We start from the raw sequence: 24,606 nt of genomic DNA, 5'->3' as shown, positions 1-24,606 counted from the left end.
ATGTTGCACTTGAAGCTTGCAATGTTGGCCAAAATCAGCAGCCTAAATTTGTCACTAACATGTTATTGCTTCCGTCAATCAGAAACAATGTAATCCAACTGAATTTGTTGGCTTGCTGATAACTGAACATCTGATGTCCGAAACACCACAAAAGGTGTACCACCAGGCTCTTTACTAGCACCTGTTCTATTTTCTATTTTTATAAACAATATGCATAACCAACCAGTGTAGATTCATTTGCACATGGACGATGTTGTCACCTATTGTTTCCAATTGTCCAAATCAACCTGTTACTGACCCACAAACTCATTTTCACCCACTCCGTTTATCAGTTCAATAATTAAAATTAACCCTGAATGCACAGAAAACTAAATGTGCCCATTCTGTGCAGACGGTAGATAACATTAGTCTTCAAAAACATGGTCAGAATATGTCTGAATGAGAAATTAACCCTTCATATTTTACACTAATAATTATGTAAAGAAACTTAAACTTAAGTTTTTTTTCTGTTTTAAGAAAAGCTTTCTCTGCAGCCAGAAAAAAAATGGATTATGGCGGCATCACGTAAACTGATGCATCCGTTAATCTGATGTTTAATGCTGGTTTACAAACTCATCACTGTAATTTATGCATGAACTCAATGGACCTCACTTAAGTTATGGAGGAAGATTCAAATGTACCTTTTCATTTTTTAAGGCCATTCTTTGTGAATCCTATTCCAGCCTACTGTGAAATGTTTTCGCCTATTTCAAAATGCAACAAGTTCATCCTCACGGATAACAGGTTAAGCTTCATGAATGTTTGATCCCACGGTTCCCTCGAAATCCCATCATCGTCAGAGACTCCTCTGCCACTGAGGACATTACACAACTGTTTTCACAGGCTGGGTAGATCAGATGTTTAAAATTACTGGACTTTTACTGTTAATGAAGCCATTGATTACCTCCCAGGAGTTGTCTGGACCAGGACCGCAGTCTTCAAATGTGGCTTAACTACTTCAGGGTAACATGTTGTAATCAGGGTAGATTCATTCTGTTTATTCTCAGCTGGTTTATTTGGTTCTTTGAACACAGTTTGAGGATTGATTTGTTAATGAAGTTAAAATGAAGTTATCTTGAATAACAATGGGCTCTTATTTTGAAATCAAGGCAAAATAAGTATTGAATTAAAACCAGGAGCAGCACTTACATGATTTTTCACGTTATGCATCTTTGTGTGATATTTATGTTGTTATACCATCAGTTTCATTATATTTTCATGTATCTGCTTCATTGTGACCCAGAGGTGGACCAACAGCTGTGATGGTTAGGTGAGCAGCACCTCCTACAGGCTGCACATGACATGACAACATCCAGCTGTGATGCCCCATCATTTGGACATGTAATGGGATTCATGCCACTTACATTACTAATAGAAAGAATATATATGTACACATGGCATGTTAGCTGCTTTGAATTATAGATCCATTTATATAAACATTTTACATTTGATTTTGTTACACGCTCTGAGAGAGAATAACCTTCTCTGTTAGAGGAAAAAAATGACTTGTTCTTAGACAACACTGACATATCACAAGAAAGCCAACACACAGACAGAACTTTCCAGTCATGAAAACAATTGTTTGGAGATGAGTGGGTTATTCAACAGTTCATCAGTCACAATAAAAATAAAAAGAATGGCAAGGGAAAAGTGTTAAAGGCAATTAAGGTATAAGTTTAATATTTTTGAAAAGAATGCATATACAAAGAACAAAGACTTTAAACAAAGCATTTGGTTCTGCACCAAAACAACAACAGGTTATAATAATTATACTGACTTGGGCTGGACGTCAACCCAACTCTAAGCCACCAGTAAAGAAAAACAAGAACCAACCAATCACAAATAATCTTTACCAAACAGTCTCTCTGCCACTGGAGGTTTTTATTCAACTAAACCAATCAGAGGTTTTCTTGGTATAAACTGGCAGGTAAGAGTTCAGATGAGTTCCGACCCCTAAATGTAAAAGGAGTGAAAGTAACCTTTTTTATATATTTATATATATAAAATAAAAAAAACAGCACAAACAGAAATAATGAAGAAAAAAAAAAAGATTTTGGTAAAAACACCTGGAGCCTACATCAACATTGTGTGCCAGCTTACATTATAATTACATCTGTTAAACCTATCATTTAGAACAGAGACCAAGGTTCAGCTACATGCAGCACCGCACGGTTTGAACGGGTACAGACCGGACAGCCCCTCATACCTCAGACATACAGCCTGGATACAACTCACTTCAGGAAGGCACCAAATTCTGACCTGGCACAGAAATCTGGTGGAAAGTCATGTTCACTGATCAGTTGTTTAAATACGGAACTCCAGCCACAAAACTTTAGTTTTCCGTGGATGTCTCTGCTGTACCCGTCCCAAGTGTGAGGTGGTGACAATGTCAGAACAGTATCCTGCTTTACTCTCCCTTGGTCCCTGGCAACGCATGAAGAATACACCACTTGTTCTGCTAACACTGTTTAAGTTCCCTGCATCTAAAAGGCCAATTCCTGTGGTCGACTAGCAGACCCATTACTACTGGATGCCTTTAGCTCTTCAAGTGATTACCACACTCCAAAAGGACTGCGACTCTGCACTGTCAAAGTCTGCACTAAGAGGACTGGATAGTAGATGGCAATATTTACCAGTTCAATTTCTTCAAAGAGAGCTGCGTGGACTTTTAGCCTTATTGCCCTGAATGACTGAGTCCTGTCAGACCTACAGTTTCCTTAGTGGTTGAGAGTGCATCTATCTGGAACATGGAATAAATATCTCAGACTTGTCATATGTTTGAGGAGAAAAGGGGTTGTTGGCAAACAAAACTACTCTGTTAGCATTTCCTCTGGTAGTGCTGACAAAGAACATAGGGATCGGACGATGAGTGTGCTCATCAAGGGGGGGCGGGGCCAGCAGCATGAGCAGCCACCAATCAGGTGGCTGGGAGGGGCTGGGGCAGGGCTTATATCCATGAAACCTTTACAGTGGCTGAGGACAACTAAATGGCTGGGCTTCTAGAGGATGATTAGACCACAGCACTGACTGAATTGAAATCAATCTATCAAAAGCTCGACAGAATGAATTCTACTTGTGTGTAAGCTTGGTATCTGGATCAACGTCTGCCCGGAGCCCACAGCGCCCTGTTGGCCAGTTTAGGTTCATCTTCTGTCCCAAACTCAGACTTGGGGGTGAAGCTTCTTATTATTGCAGAGAATTATCTGAAACTTGGTCGGCTGTTTTCCTTCTAGTCTTCACTGTGGAAGACAATGCTGTCAACCAGCCTTAGCAGAGCAAGGGAAAGGGGTGTGAGGGCAGGGGGGGCATGTGTATGTGTGTGTGTGTGTGTGTGTGTGTGTATGTATTTAAATGTGTTGATGTGTTAAGTATGTATGTGTGCTTTGAAAAAGGGAGGAGCCTCTCATAGCAGCACACATTTGCGTTTCTTCTTGGGCTCTGGGGGCTCCAATGCAGCCAATATCGCCTCATCAAACACATTCTTTAGGCCTTTCTGTGAACACAAACACACAAACACACGGGCTCAATGAGGGGGCATCACAAACACACAGGTCAAATAAAAAAGGTCGCAGGGAAGGACAATATCAGCTTCAACAGAACTAAAACAAAAACTGTGGAAACAGAAGCAGCATGTGAGGGCTGTCAGGGACAAAATCATTCAACAAATATATAATTATTTCCAGATTAAAACAGATCTGCAACAAACAACTCAAGAGAATATTTTGTTTTCCTTTAAATGTGATTGTTTCAGTTAGTTGTGTGAGACAGGTTGGGGATAAAGTGTCAACAAATAAATCACATGCGTGTTTAAGTGCAGGTGAAATCAAAGGCAAGACAAACAAGAAAGTGGAGGAAAAACACAGCACAACCCCTGATGCTACAGCACAAAACAAAAAAGGGAAGACCAGTTTTATCCCACACATTGTATGCTTTTTTTTTTTTTCTTGACTTCAGATTTTAACTGCTGACTAACTCGCTGCAAGTGGGCATCCAGATTCAACACAGAAAGGACACATTTTAAAATAACAGTAATCACTAGGCTCAGCTCGAGAGGTGAACGTTGTTTGCCTCTGAGCGGAGCTGCTTACGCCATGAGGTCGGTCATGTGAAGTAACCAGAGCTGCTCTGATACAGAGCTGCTCTATGCAGTAAACCAGTAAGCCCCTCAGCGTTGCTTAACTCAGTCAACTAACCCCGCTAAATTCTTCTCTGACAAAGCACTGGAAAAAGAAGGGAGCCAGAGAGAGGAGAGCAAGTTCATTTGTCCTTTATTAATTCATTTAACAGGTCATTTCACACAATTATAGCTGTTTTATTATCTGGACTTCCAAGATAGAAGGATAAGCACCACAGTTAATGGCACCTTAGTGTCATATATAGAGAAGGTTGAGCCGAAACAAAGAAAGCATTTTTCTGAATACTACGACATAAAGAAACATCAGGTGTTGTTTAGCAATAAACTGAATCAATAAGACTGTATCATGATTCTACTAATCAGGAAAACCTTTATCTCATGGTTATGTAGACAAAATGGCCAAACATTCCCTATATATGACATTAGTATTTAGAAGTCTTTCATTCACAGAGTGTTCAGACCCCTTCTCTCAGACCCCTTTTTTCGCTTTTTGTTATGTTGCAGCCTCGTGCTCAAATCATTTCAATGTTGTTTTTTTTTTTGGACTGATTGCTCTGGACCAGGTTTTCATTAAGGACAGTAAAAGTGCTGCAGTGATGGTTGTCCTTCTGGAAGTTTCTCTCATCTCCACACAGGATCACAGAGACCACTGTGCTCCTGGGAACCTTCAATGCAGCAGAATTATTTTTTTCTTCCCCAGATCTGTGCCTCGACACAATACTGTCTCTGAACTCTACAAACAGCTCCTTCTTCCTCATGTCTTGGTTTTTGCTTTGATATGTATTGTCAGCTGTGAGACCTTATGTAGACAAGATGTGTGCCTTTCTACATCATGTCCAATCAGCTGCATTTTCTACAGATGGCCTCCAATCAAGGTGCAGAAACATCTGAGAGACAATCTCTCTGAGCTAAATTTCAAGTGTCACAGAATAGTGAGATTTCAGTTTGTCCTTTTTAATACATTTGAAAAAAAAAATCCACTGTTTTGACTTTGTTATTGTGGGATATTGAGTGTAGATTGAATGCAATTGAAACGATTTTAGCGTGAAGGCTACAACATGTTGAGAAAGGGGAAGGGTCTGAACACCTTTGAATGCGCTGTATATGTCAGACTCTAAGTTCTGTTTAATCAGACATCAACATTAGTACAAAAAATACATGAGCATTTGAAATGGAAGCTCTGTTTTAGTGCTGAGATCAACTCAGTGTGGAGCCATGTAAAGCCACCGCCCTCGCTGTAGTCCAGACCACCACCACCCCAACACCCCCTCCACATAAACCACTACTACAGGACAGAGGGGAAAAACTAACTGAAACAATGGCTACATCCCAAATTACATCCTACATCCTCTGGAAGATCCTGCTCTACTGTTGGCCTCATTAATGAGCACTGGGCCAAAGTAGGAAAACTAAAAATGTTATAGTGGTGACGTACAAACCCTATGATGTAAAACTGAGTGGACACAAACCACTCCAGAAATAAGATATGAAGTACATCACCACACCAAACAAAACAAATGTCAGCTGTTACAGGTTAGAAAAGGCAACAAGTCATTGAAGTGCAGTAAGGCCTTGAGTTAATCAGGCCAGAACACTGAGATTAGTTGAAGTGCACTCTCACTATAGAGTTAGACCGGTATCAGAGTGATGGCCTGGTTGGTTAGATGGCTGAGATTGAGAGTGGTCTAGATTTAAAAAGCAGCACATGTTAAGAGATAGAGAGGGGGGAGGAGAGGAAAGGAAAGGAAAGAGCTGGGGTAGAGGAATGAAAAATGCAGAGAATAATGGCAATCTGAGGAGGAAGAGGTGAGATGAGTGGCACAGAGAGTTTAAAATATACAGCATTTCCTCTTTCTTTGCGTCTCAGGTGGCTCTAGGGCAGCTAGGATAGCTTCGTCAAATACATTCTTCAGCCCTCGCTATAACAACAGGAGAAGGAAGAGAACAACAGCACAGTTAGCACAGCGAACACAGAAAGATGTAGATGGGAGAGGAGGATAAGAGGAACATGACAGGACAAGGAGAAAAGTGTGTGAAAGACAGAAGAAAATTTCTAAGAGTTACAGGACAACTGTGTGAAGATGATGCATGGTACAAAGATGAGGAGTGAAGTACAACAGTGTTGAGATGAACTCTACTGCAAAGAGAGAGAGCAGGCATTCGACAGTGGGCTAAAAGTGCTGAGATCCCTGACAGGAAACAGGAAATGACATCAGCAGCTATGCAACAGTAATGCCAAGAAGAGAGGGGGAGGAGGGAGGAAGGAAGGAGCAGAGCGGGGACCTGAGGGCTACACCTCAGCTCCATCAACACTATTGTTCTTTGTCTGAGTGAGGACTCACTCATATGTTCTCCTCTGAGTCATGTTCTATGAGTTTCTAACATCATTTCATCAATGCCAACACAAGTACTGAAGCAGATCAACTCATAACATCACTGACTGATTTACTACTCAGACAATCCAACACAAGTCCTGAGTCCTACAATAATAAATCCAATACTGAGAACAAAAAACCTGGATTAAAGTCATTTGTTCTGTTTTCTGTTTGTCCCATTTAAACTGTCCCAGTAAGAGCATATCATTTACTGGGTGTAATCTCACACTGACCATGACAATTCTATGCTATTAAATTAAATTAAAATAAATATCAAATTAAAAATATGAAAGTGAAATAGTGAAATGGAAATTAACTCAGGCATGCTGCTGAAGAGGACAGAAGTAGGTTTGCCTGTACGAACATGGCTCCTTTCCCAAAGAAATCAAAGTTATCACCTGAAGTTAACTTCACCAATAGCAGAATTTTCACGTCACAAGACATTTTTACCACCCAAAGGAAAATTGCAGTCATGAAGTTTTTGCTGTTTGAAGAGCAGTGTAGGCTCTCTTCACCAGCACTAATACAACTAAACGCAGACATCTTGCTGTAACCAGGATACACTATGACCTACAGCAGGGTTTTAAGCCATAAGAAAACATCTGATGATTTATAATTAGCAAGACCACTGAGTTCATGAGGCCACTCAAACCAAAGCAGCATGCAGAACAAAACTCAACCACAGCGTGCTCAGGCCAGGGGGACGTATGGACATGTTCCTCTTTCCTCCACCTTCTTTGTTCTTGCCATTATGGTGTGAACAGTGTGTATGTATGTTTGTGTGATTGAGACTTTAAATTGTGTATATATGCTGTGCATTACCTGTGTGAGGGCTGAGCACTCCACATATTTCACAGCCTTGAGGTCTCTCGCCAGCTTCTCAGCTGTCTCCGGAGTGATAGGCTTCTGCTTGTTCTTGGCCAGCTTCTCTATAGTTGAGGGGTCATCCCGCAAGTCAATCTGCGTCCCAACTAGGAGGAAGGGGGTCTTTGGACAGTGATGGGTGATCTCTGGAACCCACTGGATACACAAAACCAGGTTTTTGCAACAATCAACACACCCTGTCACATGCATTTAACATTTAACAGGAATGATTAGGACAGACACCCAAAGTTCTGCCCCTTTTCTACAAAGGTGTCCTCTGCCAGGTTTATGTCCATATTTCATGCTGAATGTGCATCTAGTACTGTGATGGACAGAAAAAGTAGAAATGATTATTTGTTAGCACTGAACATATCTCAATGTTCTGATCACATCCAGAGCCATACAGTGGCTGCAGGAAGTGTTCAGACCCCTTCACTTTTTGCCATTTTTGTCCATCAATCTAAACTGGGATTTCCCTTTATTTGACTGCATTCATCTTTCCTTCAAATTGTAAACAGTCTCCCTGTCCCTGCTCCTGAAAACACCTTCACAGCCTGATGAAGGTGTTGGGGATGGTGTTATCCAGGTGCCTGTGCCTGGCGTTCACCAAACAAAGTGTTTGGAGTTCTGGCCAAACGGTTCAAATTATATCTCAACAGACCAGAGAATCTTCAATGTCAAGTTCTTTAAATGCCACTTAACAAACTCCAAGCAGGCTGTCATATGCCTTTTACCCGAAGTGGCTTCTGTCTAGCTACTCTAAGATACAGGCCTGATTATTGGAGAGCTGCTGAGATGGTCATCCATTCAGCGGGTTCTCACAAGCCTTGTGAAGCTCTGGTAGAGCACCCATGGGGTTCTTGGTCACCTCCCTGGCCGAGGCCCTTCCTGCCCAGTTACTCAGTTTGGCTGGACCAACACTGGGGTCCCAGTGGTTCTAAACTGGGAACACTTAAAATTTTGGAAATGGTTTCATTCCCTTGCCTATGTCTATGCCTCGTGACAATTTTATCATGGAGGTCTACACAGAGTTCTTTGGACTTCACAGCTTGGTTTTTGTCCTTGATGTGCAGTGTGAATTATGTCCTTTATTATATATTCAGTTTTTGATTTTTAATAAATTTGCTATAATGTCTAAAAACCTATTTTCCCTTTGTCGTTTTGGGTTACAGGGTGCAGACTTATGGGCAAACAGGGAAATTCTTTTCCATTTAAAATTACATCTATCACACAAGAATGTAAAAAGTGATGTCTGAATGCTGGAACAGCTGTAACTGTTGAATGCTAACAAAATTATTGATTCACCTTACTTAGTGACAGATTTTGTAGTACAGTAGAGGGAACCCATTTATATTGGAACCCATTTATATTGGAATTTGGACTTGTTTACAGGAGCAATAATGATACTCTCTAATAGAAAAATCATTGGCAATCAAAAACAAGTACAACAGAGCTACTTGCAGCTAACTCAGACGTGGTTTGAGACTTTAGTTGTCAGCCAGTATTGGTCGTTCGTTTGCTCATGCTATCATGTAAACAGCTGTGGCAGAGACACATGGGATCTACTGATCCAACATTTCTGGGAAGTATGGCATGACAAAGTATTATAATTCTTTCTACAAAACTCTCTTTGTACTGCATATTCTTTTGAAAGTTTACAAAGTCACCCTTAAGTTTGATGAAAACATCTGTGATGTTACATTTAATTAAAAATATAATTAGATATACAAATACTGATTGGCCATGGACCAACTCCGACAAGCACTAATAAAAGCTGACAATGACAAATCAAATTCACATCACAATGTCAAACTGTGATTAATATGTTGAAATATTGTTAAGGGAGGGTTTAATAATTAGTGATAATAATGGATATTCACAAAAACAAAATAACAACAAAGCATTCATTATTCACAGTGTAGGAAAAAAGACAAGGGACAAGAAAAAAAAAAGAGGAACGACACTTGCCTTTTCTTTAACGTTTTCAAAGGAGGAGGGGGACACAACGGAGAAACAGACCAGGAAGACATCTGTCTGAGGATAACTCAGAGGTCGTAACCTGTCGTAGTCTTCCTGACCTGGAGAAACCACATGTAAACATGTTTCAATTGCACAGTCTGGCCATCAAGTTACTAGCCCTCACACATTGGACGAAGTGGGATATCTCTGTCACCAGAAAGAGGGAGAGCACCAAAAGCAAACGGAAGACTTCAATCTAAAATAAAACTGCCATTAACATACTCCACATGCACAAAGGTTAGTCTGTGGGTAGAATGTAAAGGACCACAACTCATAATTTTTCACATAATTTCCATTTTACTTCATAGTACAAAACATTTAGTATATAATGACAAGGGCTTAATGGGCAGTAGTTACATACACTGGATTCCCTGGATTAACAGATGTAAACACTTGTAAGCTGGGAAAAGGAAAGACATACCTGCTGTATCAAACAAGCCCAGAGTGTAGGGCTCGCCTCCAATCATTACAGTTACAGCATAGTTATCAAACACCTACAACACACAGACCAAAACACATGGTTAGTTATTAGAAATTAGTGATATACATTTTATTACCAGAATTTGACTTTTTTTTTTGTAAAATACTAGTTATCAATACTTAGTTGGGCCCTACATGAATATACTACAAGTGTTTTCCACACCGTGGCATCCCCAGTAAATTGTGCAGAAAGCTGGGACACAGGGAGTAGAATGATAGAAACACCAAGAAATCGACTAATTCTAACTTCATCCAAATTACAAATGTACCTACAAAGGTGGAATATCATCTGTCATCTGTGAGAGCGAGTAGTGACTAAAAGATGGATGATTTTTACATTTACATAAGTTGCAGTCATAACATCAACAACAGCTGTTCACACACTTACCGTAGGTACATATTCAGAGGGAAACTTGTTTGTGGTGTAAGAGATGAGCAGGCAGGTTTTACCCACGGCACCATCCCCAACTACAACACACTTGATGGTCTGCATAGCTGTGTTTTACAGTCTTCACTACTCATTCAAGATCTGGAACCAAAAAACAAAGAGAGGAAACTTCATTGGTTAATGGCACTGTAAAGTCACAGAGACACTTGCTGTAAGCAAAGGTTAAAACTACTGGCTACAGAGAACACACTGAAACAAGACAGAATCATAGTGCACATTTGAGGTTTTTTTTAATGTAAACATGAAACCAAAACTCCACAAATGTAACTAAATCAAATATGTAACAAATAAGTATTTCGCTGGCTGAGTTGCGTCTCCCTCAGGTCAATTTTTACTGTATTGTTTTGTCTGGACATTTTCTTTGAGCAGGACGCACAGAAGGAGGAAAAAGCATGGGGTAGTTAGTGACCAATCTACTGGGGGAGGCTTTGAGAAGCTCAACACCAGATGGCTCTTTCATTACTTGTCAATGACAAACTGTTGGTAAAAGCACTTTAACATAACTGTAAAATTGAATTACTCTGACCCACGGCCTGTGTAAAAATCTCATTATCTAGTTGACACTGGAACATTTATGGGGCGATAACCCCATCGAGTCAGCAAATAATAACTGGACCTCCCCAATAAACCATTGAGTCAAAGGACATGTCCAGATGTCCAGATGAGATTTTCTAATTTAAGGTATTAAGGGATAATACAGATCCACAGCTGGAGACTCATTTAGGCAATAGATGACAAAGTATCAATGTACTTCACTCAAAAGCACTGCACACTTCGTGGATGTGTGCACAGCATTTGGGTGGAGGAAACAAGCAAAGGAAAAAAACAACAGACTGGGGTTGTCTCCTTTCCACAAAATTCCTAAGATACTGACTGGAAATCAAATCAACAGTTGTGTCTGATTCAGTAACAACAGCATCCCAACATGTTAACATGTTAAGGACTGTCCTGCGACAATAAAGTTCAATGCTTTGGGAGGGAGCAAATGTTTTAAGAGCTCACAAAACTGAACAAAGTTTGCACAGCAGCAGAAAATCTGGCTGCCAGAATAAGGATAAAAGTGCCTACAACAACTACAACGGTGCCTCCCAGCAGACATTTTGACTCTTCATAGTAGCAAAAACACAGGTGTTAGTATTAACATTAATGATGGCTCTGTTCTGTTTAAGTGTCCTGGTAAGCCATGACAGTGTGACAGTGGCAGTAGGCACAATGCCACAACCCTGATACTGAAGCTTCTACATGGAATTCAGCTAGAGCTGAAAGGTATAGTCTACTAATAAATAAAAATCAACATCTATTTTAATCACCAATTTCTGTAATTTTTCTTGAAAAGATGCAAAACATTATATAGGTTTTACTTAGCAGATGAGAGGATCTGCTGCTTTTCCTTATCATGTATCACAGTAATTTGGGGCTGTAGACTCAACCCAAGCATGCCACCTTGGGTTGTGTGGAAATCTTGATTTTAAAATATTTTATTTTAATATATTTTACAGATCAAACAATTCATGATGAAAACGAGATTAATTAATAATTGCTGGTTGCAGCCATAAATTCAGCAATCATTACATTTATTATTTACACCTATGGTGTCTACTGTGTCAAAATATCACTGATGCAAAAGGCCTATAAAGATCATAGAGGTTCACGTTGAACCTGTCTGTAATAATAGTGCATCTTGATGCAGTGTGCATTTTGAGACAACACACTATATGTTGTATGTGGACCACAGTATTCCCCTGTTTCTCCTCCCACAAGTTACAGTATGTCAGCGCTAAGCCACTGCAGAGCTCTGCAGCACTGTGTGGGGGTGGGGGTGTCATTGAGAGAGTCAGGAGGGACAAAAATGCAGGCACCAAATGTTACAGCATGAACATGGTTTAACAAAGGAACATAACACAGATGAATGTCTTGCAGAAACACAAGGAATGCACTGATTTCTTTAACATATTACTTCCTTTGCAAAGTAGGCTGCTATGACATTAGATGGGCCTCTATATAATATTTTGTTGAATGTTTGGTGCTGCTAACCACAAAACAAACTTTTTTATATTAACTACAAGAAGAGTTTTCCTGCCCAAGAAGTTAGAAAAAAGTGATTAAAAAGTAGGTGTGATTCTGCGAATGACCAGCCAATACATTACACTCATGGAAGCAGCCCAGGCTGAGGCACAGACTAAACAGCTTTTACGCCTTTACCTCCAAAGCAGTTCCAGAGCGGGTTCAGAGCCAGTGCTTAATCTTAAACCAGTTCTCTGTGTTTTGACAGCCAAAGAACCGGCTCTTGTCCAAGACTGGATCGAGAGTGGTGCCAACACTTGGCTGGTCTAGAACCAAGAACCACTTATGTCAGAGGCTGGGGGCAAGATTATAGTGGCCAACAAGAGCAACTACAACTTTGTGACCAACATTTAAAAAAAAAAAACAGAGCCAGTGTAGCATGTAGTCTGCCTAATCCAAAGAAGAAGAAAAACCAGAGCTTCATTTTGGACGCAAAATCAAAGCAGAATAGCCTACTTGTAAAGAACAGATGTAGTCCGCCATTGTTGTTGTTGTACTGAACGCGAGCATTTCTAGCTGTATACAAGACCTATCTGACAAATGTCGAAGTTCTGTAGCCCATGGCTCTTAGAAGTTTCTAGAAGAAGCAGCAAATTGACCAAACTCAGAACTGGCACTAGCCCAGAACCAGCACTACGTTAATGTTGGTGCAGAGGGGATATTAAAGACTTCAGAAAGTTGACCCAGGCTAAAGACAAAACTGTGCAGCTAATGAGAAAAATACATATGTAAAAACATTAGGGCATTAGAGCATGCAGATGGATATATCTGTATTTGTCAAGTCAGTATCATTTAAAAACAGGGATAACTGGCCACATTCAGACAGTCTCTCCTGAAAGACATTCACAATGTTGCACTCAATTGCACACATGAAAACACAAATAGTTGTAAAAATAAAAACAGATATTTGATCCACAGCTCCTTTCCTCCAGCCATGCAACTTGCAAATCATTGTAGGATCAATGATTTTGAAAAGTTACAGAAATGGTACGTTAACTGGAAACATCCAACAAGCTGGACTGTACATTCCTGCTGCTGTAGAAGTGACTTCTATTGGTTTGTTGTGGAGCCTGAACGGAGATGAACCTGACAGTAAATTTCTTTCTCACAGGTGAAGCTTAGCAATGACAAGGACAGCATCCTGAGAGCAGGTGGCATGCAGGGTGGTTGAAAACTGTGTTGGCTGGATGGCAATTTGATAAATGGGGTTCTACAAAGGGAATTTCAGTTTGTTTCCCAAGACTGCGAAGAACACGACCATGACTTGCCAGAATGCTAGATTTTTAGGGTGAACTGCATAAAAATAAGACCTAAAGCCTGAACTCTGTACTACTGACTTTGTGTTTGCAGGTCGGTTAGGTGTTGTTTCCCTATACTTCACTGCATAATCTTAACTATGGTGACTCTGCTACCTGGACAGCTTAATAGTCCAATATTCCAAATGTGGAGCAACGTATATGTGTTGTACACATGCTTTTAATTACGTGTCATTTTGATCTCTAAAGTTCAGACAGGCGAATGCATGAGAGCTACAACCTTCTAGACACAACACCAGTGAAAGCTGTGCCTTGTGCAACAACTAAACCAACTATTAGACACGGGCTGCCATTGACTGGAAAAAACCTTTTACCACTTTGTGCAGTGAAAAACTGTTAGGCCCTGTTCAGACCTGGTTTTAAATGTGTCTCAGGTAAGCTGATCACATCAGTGGACAGCTCTAAGCATGTTAGTTCACACCTGGCATTAGAATCCATCTCCACATGTGCCTCTAGTGACCACGTCCCTGGATCTCACTTTCCCACTTATTATGCAAATAAATATGTATGTATTGTTGTTTTTAGCCAGTCCGACTATGACAGACGGGTCCATTGTCAATGTGTTTGTAAGAGAGCGGGAGAGAAGGGGAAGACGGCCATGAAGCGGTTGAGTAAATCCATTCACCACACACAGCTCTACAATGAAATAAGGTTTAAGCTATACAAAACAGTAAAATATTTTCTATTCATTATTAAGCTGTGGTGGGACTAATTAGACTGTGGCAGAGGACATCAGTTGAGCAGGTGTTTCATCACTGAGGCCCTGCGCATATCTGTGTACACCCTGCTGAAAAATTTTGGCCACATTTGGTTCAGACTACCTCCAAATATGGTCTGCGTGATCCAACCTGAAATTCATCCTTAATGCATCTTGTGTGCATTCACACCTGAACTTAGAGCTGTCCACTTGTGATCAGATCACCCGAGACGGATGTTAATGCCAGGTCTGACCATGGTTAGTTTTCCTGCATGTTGATTACTATAACTTCCATTTAAAAGTGTATGAACCAGAGTACATATTTTTCAAGAGAAAATCTTCTTTTAATGGGAGTAACTCTAAAAGATTTTACAAACTCTACATTCACACTTAAGTAAGCCGATGGCTGTGGACAACAGAGGGTGGCTACAGCTGCAATAATACCGCCAGACTTAATCCATGTATTTGTGTTTGTCGGCCAGCAAGCATTCTGAGAACAGGCCATCTTAAAGACTAGTAGTGAAAGCAGCTAAGATTCAGTTAGATGGGGCAGTTTCCCCATGACAAAGCTCCTAATTTGACATGAACTCTGTATGTTAAAATTTTGAAAGACAAAATAAACTCCAATAATAATAACTCCATCAAATGTGAGCAGTGTGAATTTCTGTAATAATGCAAATTCTTCTGTCAACCACAGAATCAAACATCACTGCATCATCAGTCTGCTGTGTTGCTACTGGCATTACATCGGATTTAACAACATTTTCTCAATGATTGGTCAAAGCTGCCTTCCAAGTTCATCTGAAATAAATACTAAGGGATGGTATCAAGGCTTGACAAGGAAAATCCTTGAACATCTGTCCATTAAAAACATGACACATGCAGAACTCAAGAGAGAACTCACAAGCATTAAGCATTTCCCGTGGGACATCAATCCAAAATATATTGAGAATTTACCAAAATTTGACTATGCTACATTAACGTACTCACAATTTACGACCATGAGTGATGTGAGAAACTGTTACCTGTTAGTCTGTGCGTTTGGTCATCATTAAATACATAACAAAAAAATTGTAACATCTCATCGTAGAGATGGCTACCAGTAAAAGCTAACGTTAGCTTGAATTGGATAGCTTTAGCTGCTGAATTTCGGCCACATCCCCGGCCTCAACCTGGCCTAATTTCCTGCCGGTTGTTTAAACTCTCGACAAACTTACTAGTTGTCCCTCTTTGTAACAAGCCAGCATTGTGAACCTACACTTTATCATTCAAATGTTACCTCGTACAAATATTTCCGTAACGCTGCTGAGATTAAAATAAAATATTAACCTAGCGTTTGTTACGCCTTTTTTATTCAGCTCGTTAAGCAGCTAACCACTAGCTAGCAACTACCTGCATCTTTTGCTGTTTACTGGCTTTGGTTAAAGGCAAAAAGATGAATAAATTCTCACTAAACCCACCAACAAATTCGACGTGACATATGGTTGCTCCATGGCACAACGAGGTTTATTTACTGAACAGTCCAACGTTACAGGTACTTAGTGCTGTCCTCCCCAATTGGCTTGCTAGCTAACTAGCTGAGCTAACCTTAGCGGATGCCGTTGCTGAATGACATATCTAAACTGACAATTACAACCAATGTACCACAGATGTACAACATAGATGATGTTGAAAACATTCACACTAAAAAGCAACCACAATTACATCCAAGTAAAATAAAAATAAAAATTTTCTCTTACCGTATCCTCTATTTGTGTCTTTACGCCGGGCGTTGGCAGCTCCGCGCTAGGGGCTTCCCAGTCAACAGAACAGGGACACGTTGCGTTGCGTACTGAAGCACTACGTAATTACGTCAATCGATTGTGTGATTATGTCCATATCTAAAGTATTTCTGCACGTTTCCCCCCCATCTTCTATGTAGCAAACACACTATTTTTCCTTGTGGTGAGCATAGACTGTATATAAAAAGGTGGTGAATGAATGGACAAGTGGATAATTTGAACATTGTAAATACGATATTTCATGCATGTTCCATCCACTTTGTAAAGAAATTTCACTCAAGGAATTTGTCCCTGTGTACATCCAGTCAGTATAAATGGATGTTAGGCTTTGTAAATGTAATATACATCTCAAGGTTTCCTATACAGAGCATTTACGATCTGAACATGCACCTGAAACCTGCTCCACACATTGTAGCATTTGACTAAACCTTCTTTCATGCAGTGATCAACTTTTTATCTGCATTGTACTAAATATAACATTATAGCAAAAAGGTCCAAAATCAAAACGCAAACATGTTCTTTAATTCTCTTTCAAGTAAATGTATGCATGTCCTGTTACAGTGTATTTAGATAGGAGTCTGACCTACATAAGTGCACTGCAATACCACTGTCTGCCAGTAGATGGCAGTGTAGTCCCATGACCTAAATACTCATGAATCAACTGAGATCTGGAGAGCACTCATTTACACTGGAATAAGTTAAAGTATGAACAACAGTTGTAAGAAAAACAAACTTTATTCTCAAAATGGATCCATGCGGTAGAAAGAAACAATTACAATATTCATGTCGTATTAACGCAAACATACTCAACACCTTTTGCAAAAACAAAACAAGACGGGAAAATATTTCTTTCTAGGAAAGGTATGATTCGTAGGCATCTCCATTGTCCTAGTTGGACACACTCTGCAGCAAGGTAATGTTGTCTCCTTTCAACATGATCCTCCCTGGGAGACAGAGATAGAGGAACAAAGAGTGAGAAAACCAAGTGGAGGTGGATCAGAAGAGGAAGATGATGGATGGAAAGAGATACAGAGTGTCAGATCACTCCCGGACAAAGCAGTAAGCATCCACCAAGTTGGCTAAAGATGAAAGGAAATCTAGTGTCACAGTATAGGAAGAATCAGTAGCATGTTTTGTCTCTCCACCAGCCGTTCCCCTCACAGCTCAGGTGTGTTCATTAGGTAGCGTACATGCCAAAAAAAACAAAAAAGGCTTTCTTAAAGAAATATAGCAGTCTCCAAACATTCACTAGGGTAGTTAATATAATATGTCCTGGGTTGTTTAAAGAAATGTTGGGAGGCAGGGTATTAACTGTGTTGGTATGAACTTCCTGATATTAAATTTATCTACAGTGGTTTTAATAAATCCAGTCACTTAAAGTACTTTCGTTTTGATAACTTTGAGAATAACCACAGAAAAAAACTCAGTATTGAAAGTGACCCACTTTAAGTGTCAGTCCTTTGTGTCCTTGCCTTTGTTCATTTTAAAAAGACACACAAATCATTTGTGGAAAAAGAAAAAATATTCAATGTGTAACTTAACCATTTATATTATTTATTTGTCAGTCACAACATCATGGCCTTTATTGGGCAAGTCTTACCACCCAAGCCTGATGTAAAACAAATATCGATGCAAATTGCTATTGAGGTTATTTTGCAAGACATTCTGAATGGTAAATACCTCATTTACAAGACATTTTGACTTGTCACAGAAGGAAAGACAAAAGGTGAAACTCATCTTGTTCCATTAAGTGTCTCAGTAAGCCCAAACAGTGTTAACAGTGGTTAACAGCATGCACGTTACCAGGACCCTTGAACTAGATGGAATGCACTCATTCATGTTATTAATTACACCTGTGCCTTTCCTGCTATGACAGGCCATGGTGTCTGCTGTGCAGTAACAGAACTGAGGTCAGTAATCAAAGCCACAAAAACAGGTATGAAACAGTAGGTCGGACTCTTACCGAGTGGCTTTCTGTTTTTAGTCTTCATGTGGACCTCCTCAGCATCGTCTAGGACCAGGTTCATGTACTCATCAAAACCCTGAGACAAGAGAGGGAACAGTGAGTCAAAAGTAGGTTCAATGGCCCACGCAAAGGAACATTTTCTCCCCCCCATCCCCCCATCCCCTATTTCTCTGTGAGACCTGCTCTTACAGCACAAACTTGGGAATTCCCAGTGTCAGCCTGATTAAAGCCACCTGTTCATGAGAAGGTGCGACTTAGTGAATTTGATTATCAGCACAATTAATGCCCTAAAACTGCTATATAAGGACACCTACTATGCTCCGTTTTTGGGCAAGTTTCATTTATAAACATCAGCAGATGATCAAATATATCAGTATAGTAAGTCATATTGGTGACTTGAAGCAACATTAATAGCACAGCTGCCAACAACATGGTATCAGAGCAACCAAGTACTGCTTCATTCAGACCCCTTCACCTTTTTCACATTAACAATCATAAATTGTTAACCCCCCCCCCCTTTTTTGGGTTCATCTGGTTTTATGATTTTCTGCCATTCTTCTCTGCACATCAGGTTGGGTGGAGACCATCAGTGGACAGACATTTTCAGGTCTCTGAGATGTTTGATTGGGTCCCAGTCAGGGCTCTGGCTGGGCCACATAAGTACATTCACCGAGCTGTCCGTAAGTCAGTCCTGTGTCTTGGCAATGCTTAGGGTCATTGTCCTGTTGGAAGGTGAACTTTGCCCAGTCTGAGGTTCTGAGGAAAAACGTGTGTTCACACCGTCTGCGTGTCTGCTGTGTGACTGCTATGGCTATTGCTGGTATGATGTCAAAATGACATCAATGCGAGCATCACTCATGAAAAACAGGCTTTCACTGAGGAAAGGCCTCGTCTGGCCGCTCTGCCGTAAAGCCCAGATCAGTGGAGTGCTGCAGTGATGGTTGTCCTTCTGGAAGTTTCTTCCATCTCCACAGAGGATCTCTGGAGCTCAGCCAGAGTGACCATCAGATCTTTAGTGCCCTCTGTTACCAAGGTCCCCTCCTCCCATTGCTCAGTTTTGCTAGGCAGCCATCTCTAGAGTCCTTGTTGTTCCAAACTTCTTCTTCTTTAGAAATTATGGAGGCCACTGGGCTCTTGCTCTTTTTTGTAGCCTTCACTAGATCTATGCATCGACACAATCCTGTCTCTGAGCTTGGCACTTCCTTTTTTCTCATGTCTTGGTTTTACTCTGTTATGCAGTCAGCTGTGAGAGCATATATAGAGAGGTGTGAGCCTTTCTAAATCATGTCCAATCAGCTGGATTTACCACAAGTGGACTCCAATCAAGGTGTAGAAACAAAGATGATCAAGAGAAACAGAAGGAACCTGAGTTACATTTCAAGTGCCACAGAAAATGTCTGAATATTTATGTCAATGTGACATTTCAGTTTTTCCTTTTTAAAAATTTTAAAAATGTGTAAACTAAAGGGGTCTGTATACTTTCCAAATGCAGAGTACGTACCCACACAATGAAATACATGACATTCACTGGGCTGTGTTGATTTCAGTGCCCATAACGTAAAGCTGGTCCCATTTCCTGTGCTCATCTTTTCCATTGCGTTTGACATTATACTACATTCATTTGAGTGCATTCGGTCTCCACAGGAACACTGACACTTCATTAAATAAGCGATTTAGTTGGCTTCAACACTGGGGCAACTCATTGGTCTTTGTTTATATTTGTGCATCTAAAAATAGTTTTTTTATGATCACAAGCATAAAAGAGCCATTTAATCACCTTGCAGTATTTTTTATTCACCTTTAGGGGTACAGCTCAAGTGGTTTTACTTCATTAGCAGTACTTTAGCATCTCAGTGTGAACAGATGAAAGACTGCTTCTCATTTACCAAATGTAAATATGCATGGTCAGATCTTCCATTTACATGTAGACATGGTCTCAGATCTCCTTCAGACCATTCAGCCTACTTTAAGGATGTGGGGATGCACATGCAGTTCCCTTCATACTACAATTGAGGTTCTGCATCATGCATGTCCATTTGCTGACCTATTCTCCATTCCAGTTTGTGGCAGTAATGTACAACAAATGTGTCTGACAAAAAATACCAACAACCAATAAGTACGAGAAGAAAACAAGGCGGCGGCAAAAAGAGTAAATATATAATGTACGACCACTTAATGGATCTCCTCGCACAACCTCTCTCCAAAACAAGAATCTATTTTGTTATCCTGAGCGTGCACAGTTGGTGTACACAGGTGTACACAGTCACAAAGTTTTGGGCTGCACATGGGTCCATGTGGATATGGGCAGATGACATCAGTTACTTCACATGGGCCAAAGCAAACTTCATGGACACAGAAGACATGAATTTGCCTTCACTTATTCACTGATTATCCTACTTTCTCCATTACTCATATGTTGATGAAATGAGTGTGAGAAATCAAATAATTCAATCAATTTTTACTCTGGCTCAATAAAATTAAACAGAAAAAAAATTTACTTACAATAATGCAGCCCTCTATCCGCATGTTGACCTGTTCATACAACCAGACCTGGATCCGTGAGCGCTGCGAATGAGAAGATCAAGCCATGAGAATTTCATTTTATTCCAGCAACAAATAAAACAAAATGAGAACAGACTACAGAATGAGATAGAATTGAATACTTACATTTTGCAGATACCTGAAAATTAGGTTCTGTTGCATGGCGTTAAGGAAATTCACAAGCACACTCACAAGCAAGCAAGCAAGCAAGCAAGCAAACACACAGATAGAAGCCACATGTGTTGACCGTGACATATTACTGCACATCACTGGTTACTGATATTAAAGCATCGCAGACTTTTCCATGTTGGAATTGAACTTGTTGGATCACAATAAGCTGCACAGCAGATAAATGTAAAAATCTACTTAGGTCACCCAGGTAACGCCTCCACTTAAATTCAAACTCATTATTCAGGCAGTAGTATAATTAACTCACTTATGTTTAGGCTGTCTTACGTTCTATGAAATCACAGACAGGCAAATGAAGCATGCTGCAGGACAGCTAACCAAATATACATATTTTCAGATGTGTTTTAGATCTTTTGTAATTAGAAGTGCCAGCAGCAGTAATTTTATAGTATGCATTTATCTGCAATTTATTGTCTTAATAAAGCTGTTTGTTCTGTTAAGTATCAGAAAATAGTTAAAAACGTCATCTGCAAATGGCCTGAACTTTGGAGACAGTCCGTCACCCAAAGACGTTGAATTTATAATAAAATAAAACAAGGCAAAGCGCCATATTCTCATTCGTATTTGAGAATCTAGGAATTGTTTACTTGTTCAATGATTACTCATTTTGTGTTGTTAGCTAAACACCTAACACATGAGCTATAACTACTTATTGCTATATTCTGGAGTCGTAGAAACAGAATTTCGGGTCCTTTACGTGTAAAGGACGCCACAATATAAAACACCAGGACACCTCTACGGCGTCCGGCGTGTTCATGTAACTGGTCTCAGCGGGGCTACTTGAAAGCATTACAATCATCCAAAACTGTTGACAAAAGTATTTAAAATCAATACGTAATCTCCTGCTTGAAATAAGTCTTAGCTGCACTCCACGGCTCTGTTAAAAGTGTGCCCCTGTTCACCAGTGGAAAATGAATGATCAGCTAGCTAACGAGAAAAAGCTAGCTGCTAAGCTTAGCTGCTAAGTTCTTCTAGCAACCAATTCAACCGCGCCCGTCGTTCACTGCAATACAAAGGATACAATGGGCTGCACCATAACCTTCTGGACCTTCTGTCCTTGTCCTCTGTACGCCATCCCTCCAACAAAATACCAGCGGTAGGTATAAGAAGAAAAAAATTGCACCTTTTGAACAGAGTGTGCTTCAACGAAACGCTCACGTTGAGACTTTGCTTCAATGGCGGGTTTCCTTCCGCGCACAGCGCCAGTGAGAGGAAGCGTCTGACGGTATGAAGCAGCGCCGCTGCAGGTGGGAGGTCTTTACTGCAGCTGCATGTTAACCCGCAAACTGTAATTGTACAGGCGCATACATTTCATATGACAAGCTAGTGTTGTTTATTAATAGCGATGATGTGAAGGTGATGAAGGAAACTCCGCTGACACCGTCTTGCTTGTATATAAAGAGGTTTATTACAGAGAAGTCCAGCATCAAATCAAGCACCATGGACTGAGAGAGGAGTCGAAGCCAATGTGAATCTCCTCTGAATAACTGCTCTAACTACCCGCTTATATAGGTTGGTTTTTGTCATGAAGCTGAGACAAGATATGTGGTCCATAAATGGACCTCATTTCCTAAGACAAAGAAGCACTCATCTCCCATGTCCTTTTGACCTAGGGCCCCTAATTGAATGTACCAGACCCAGGAAGTCACATGGCATATGGAACTTAGGACACTACACTAGTAAAAAAAAAAAAAAAAAAACGTTTAATGATAGTAAAAAAATAATAATACGAATAAAACTTTTTGCAAATCAGAGTAATTATACTACAACACCCAACCACAAAAACAGAATTCCTTTTAGGAGTCGTTTTGCATGACCTACTAATGCTGTCATGGTGCACTGTCTGTAAATGCCATGGGTGCAGCGTAGAAAGTTTCCAGACCGAATCCAGATCTACTACAGATCTGCCTGCAGGTTTTCACTGACGTTCAGGTCAGGGGACCGTGAGGGTCGTTCCAAAAGCTTCAGCTTGTGTTTCTTGACGCAGTTCATAGTGGATTCTGAGGTCTACTTTGGATCATTGTCCTGTTGTATAAAGCCACTCTCACTTTCTTGACTGACTGCAGAATTTACTGATATTTAGTGAAATCCATTCTTCCCTCTATCTGTCCAATATTTCCTGTGTCCCTGCCTGGCACAACCAAAGCAGAATGTTTCCACCTCCCTGATTAACAGCTGGTAAGGTCTTCTTTTCATCAAATGCTGCTCCCTTTGTCCTTCAAACACACTTTTGAGAGCTCAGATTTAACTTCATCTGCCCACAGCACTTGTTTCCAAAACCACTCTGGCTTATCCAGTTATTGATTTGCAGATTTCAGATAGATGCAGACTTTTGGGATGAGATTACAAATTCGGTTTCCTTCTGATGACTCTAGACCCTGTTTGTGCAGCAATGTTGCACACTGGAACGGAGCACCACCATTCCTGTGTCAGCTAAAACTTTCCACAAGTCCTTTGCTTTAAGGCCTAATAAGTTCTGACTGATTACAAGTAGAAGGAGCCCCAAAGTTTTCTGCATGTCACAATTAATGTTTAATGTGTTTCTGTTTTTTAAGTACATGAAATAAAAAGTAACAGTGCATTAACATATGAATAAAAGCTTGTTTGTAATGTTTCTTTCTTGAGGGTTGTATTTACTAATTTTCAAAAATCAACACAATCTACAATCTACACTATGGGTGCCCAAACTTCAATATACAGTATATTTTATTCAGCTTTTATTGTATTGAAAACTGACTTCAGCTGGACTTCAACATTAAGAAATTTCACAATTAGGTATTCAGGTGCTTTTAAGATTCCTATTCTTTTGGCCCTTTCTTGCTTCCATACTGCTCCAGGGATGTTGTTGATTTGCTGACCTTGATCTCTGACCCCTGTTTATACTGTGATAAAAGGAACACCTTTAACATTGCTACCATTATGGAGTGAGTTATAATTGAATAGCAAATTGACTTTTGATTGAATAAGCATAAACATTGTGCCGGGTTGAAGGCTGTGGTCGTGATGTCTTCACTGAAAGTGAATATAAAGACACATTCAGCAAGTGATGCTGGTTACTCCTACACACTTAGATTTTACTTAGTGATGTAATATTCTGCAAAATTGTGAGATTCATGTTTTAAAGTGTGTTTTATTGATGTGAAATCCTTATATCCCCACCAGCAATTGCTGTGTAAAATTAAGACCAATCTAATATATTTACAATACAAATGGCAATTGAATAGGACAAAATTGGTCGACATGGACACAAAAAGACACAGGAGCAAGAAACACTGTCACATGTATAAATCAGACAAATCATAGAGAATCAGCACCACATTGTCAAGTGCAAACAATGAATGCATGAATCCTGATGAATGCAGTTAAAAGAAACAGAGGCTGTTACATCCTATTAAATGTGCAAATAAAACTGCAAAAATGTTTTAAACTACTCTATTCTGAATTACACACATTGCTTCAGCTAACATATAATTATCATTACCAGTGCTATTTTGTACAATCACATAGTGTGAGCTCACCTCTGACTCTGTCTTGTCGTCATTTAGGATCTCTGGAGCGCTCAATGTTTTCAATTCATTACAAATGTGATGAATACATTTTAACATCACATTCTATTATAAGTTCGAAAATGGGGGAAAAATGAAGAATTTTTACTTTTATCTTTCACATAAGAACAAAGTGTCATATTTAGC

General features: G+C 40.0%; 2 protein-coding genes across 2 annotated transcripts; both read right to left on the bottom strand.

Annotated features, from left to right (window-relative positions):
• Nucleotides 1–1,692: 1,692 nt before the first annotated feature.
• On the bottom strand, nt 1,693–16,320 carry LOC139630215 (cell division control protein 42 homolog). The gene is made up of 6 exons (XM_071493419.1): nt 16,177–16,320; nt 10,301–10,441; nt 9,854–9,926; nt 9,382–9,491; nt 7,372–7,569; nt 1,693–3,532 (listed from the first exon to the last, which is right to left on the bottom strand). Exons 2-6 carry the CDS (start codon nt 10,403–10,405, stop codon nt 3,443–3,445), a joined length of 576 nt encoding a protein of 191 aa, XP_071349520.1. The 5' UTR covers nt 10,406–10,441; nt 16,177–16,320; the 3' UTR covers nt 1,693–3,442.
• Nucleotides 16,321–16,934: 614 nt separating this feature from the next.
• Nucleotides 16,935–22,119, bottom strand: snrpe (small nuclear ribonucleoprotein polypeptide E). The gene is made up of 5 exons (XM_071493421.1): nt 21,936–22,119; nt 20,852–20,878; nt 20,687–20,749; nt 18,182–18,260; nt 16,935–17,162 (listed from the first exon to the last, which is right to left on the bottom strand). Exons 1-5 carry the CDS (start codon nt 21,987–21,989, stop codon nt 17,107–17,109), a joined length of 279 nt encoding a protein of 92 aa, XP_071349522.1. The 5' UTR covers nt 21,990–22,119; the 3' UTR covers nt 16,935–17,106.
• Nucleotides 22,120–24,606: the final 2,487 nt, after the last annotated feature.

Source organism: Trachinotus anak, unplaced genomic scaffold, assembly GCF_046630095.1.
Source record: "Trachinotus anak isolate AG129_WGS33_773 ecotype Australia unplaced genomic scaffold, CSIRO_AGI_Tana_v1 ptg000013l, whole genome shotgun sequence".
NCBI classification, from domain to species: Eukaryota; Metazoa; Chordata; class Actinopteri; order Carangiformes; family Carangidae; genus Trachinotus; species Trachinotus anak.
The sequence above is the reverse complement of the archived record's forward strand: the minus strand, read 5'-3'. Positions and strand labels throughout refer to the sequence as shown.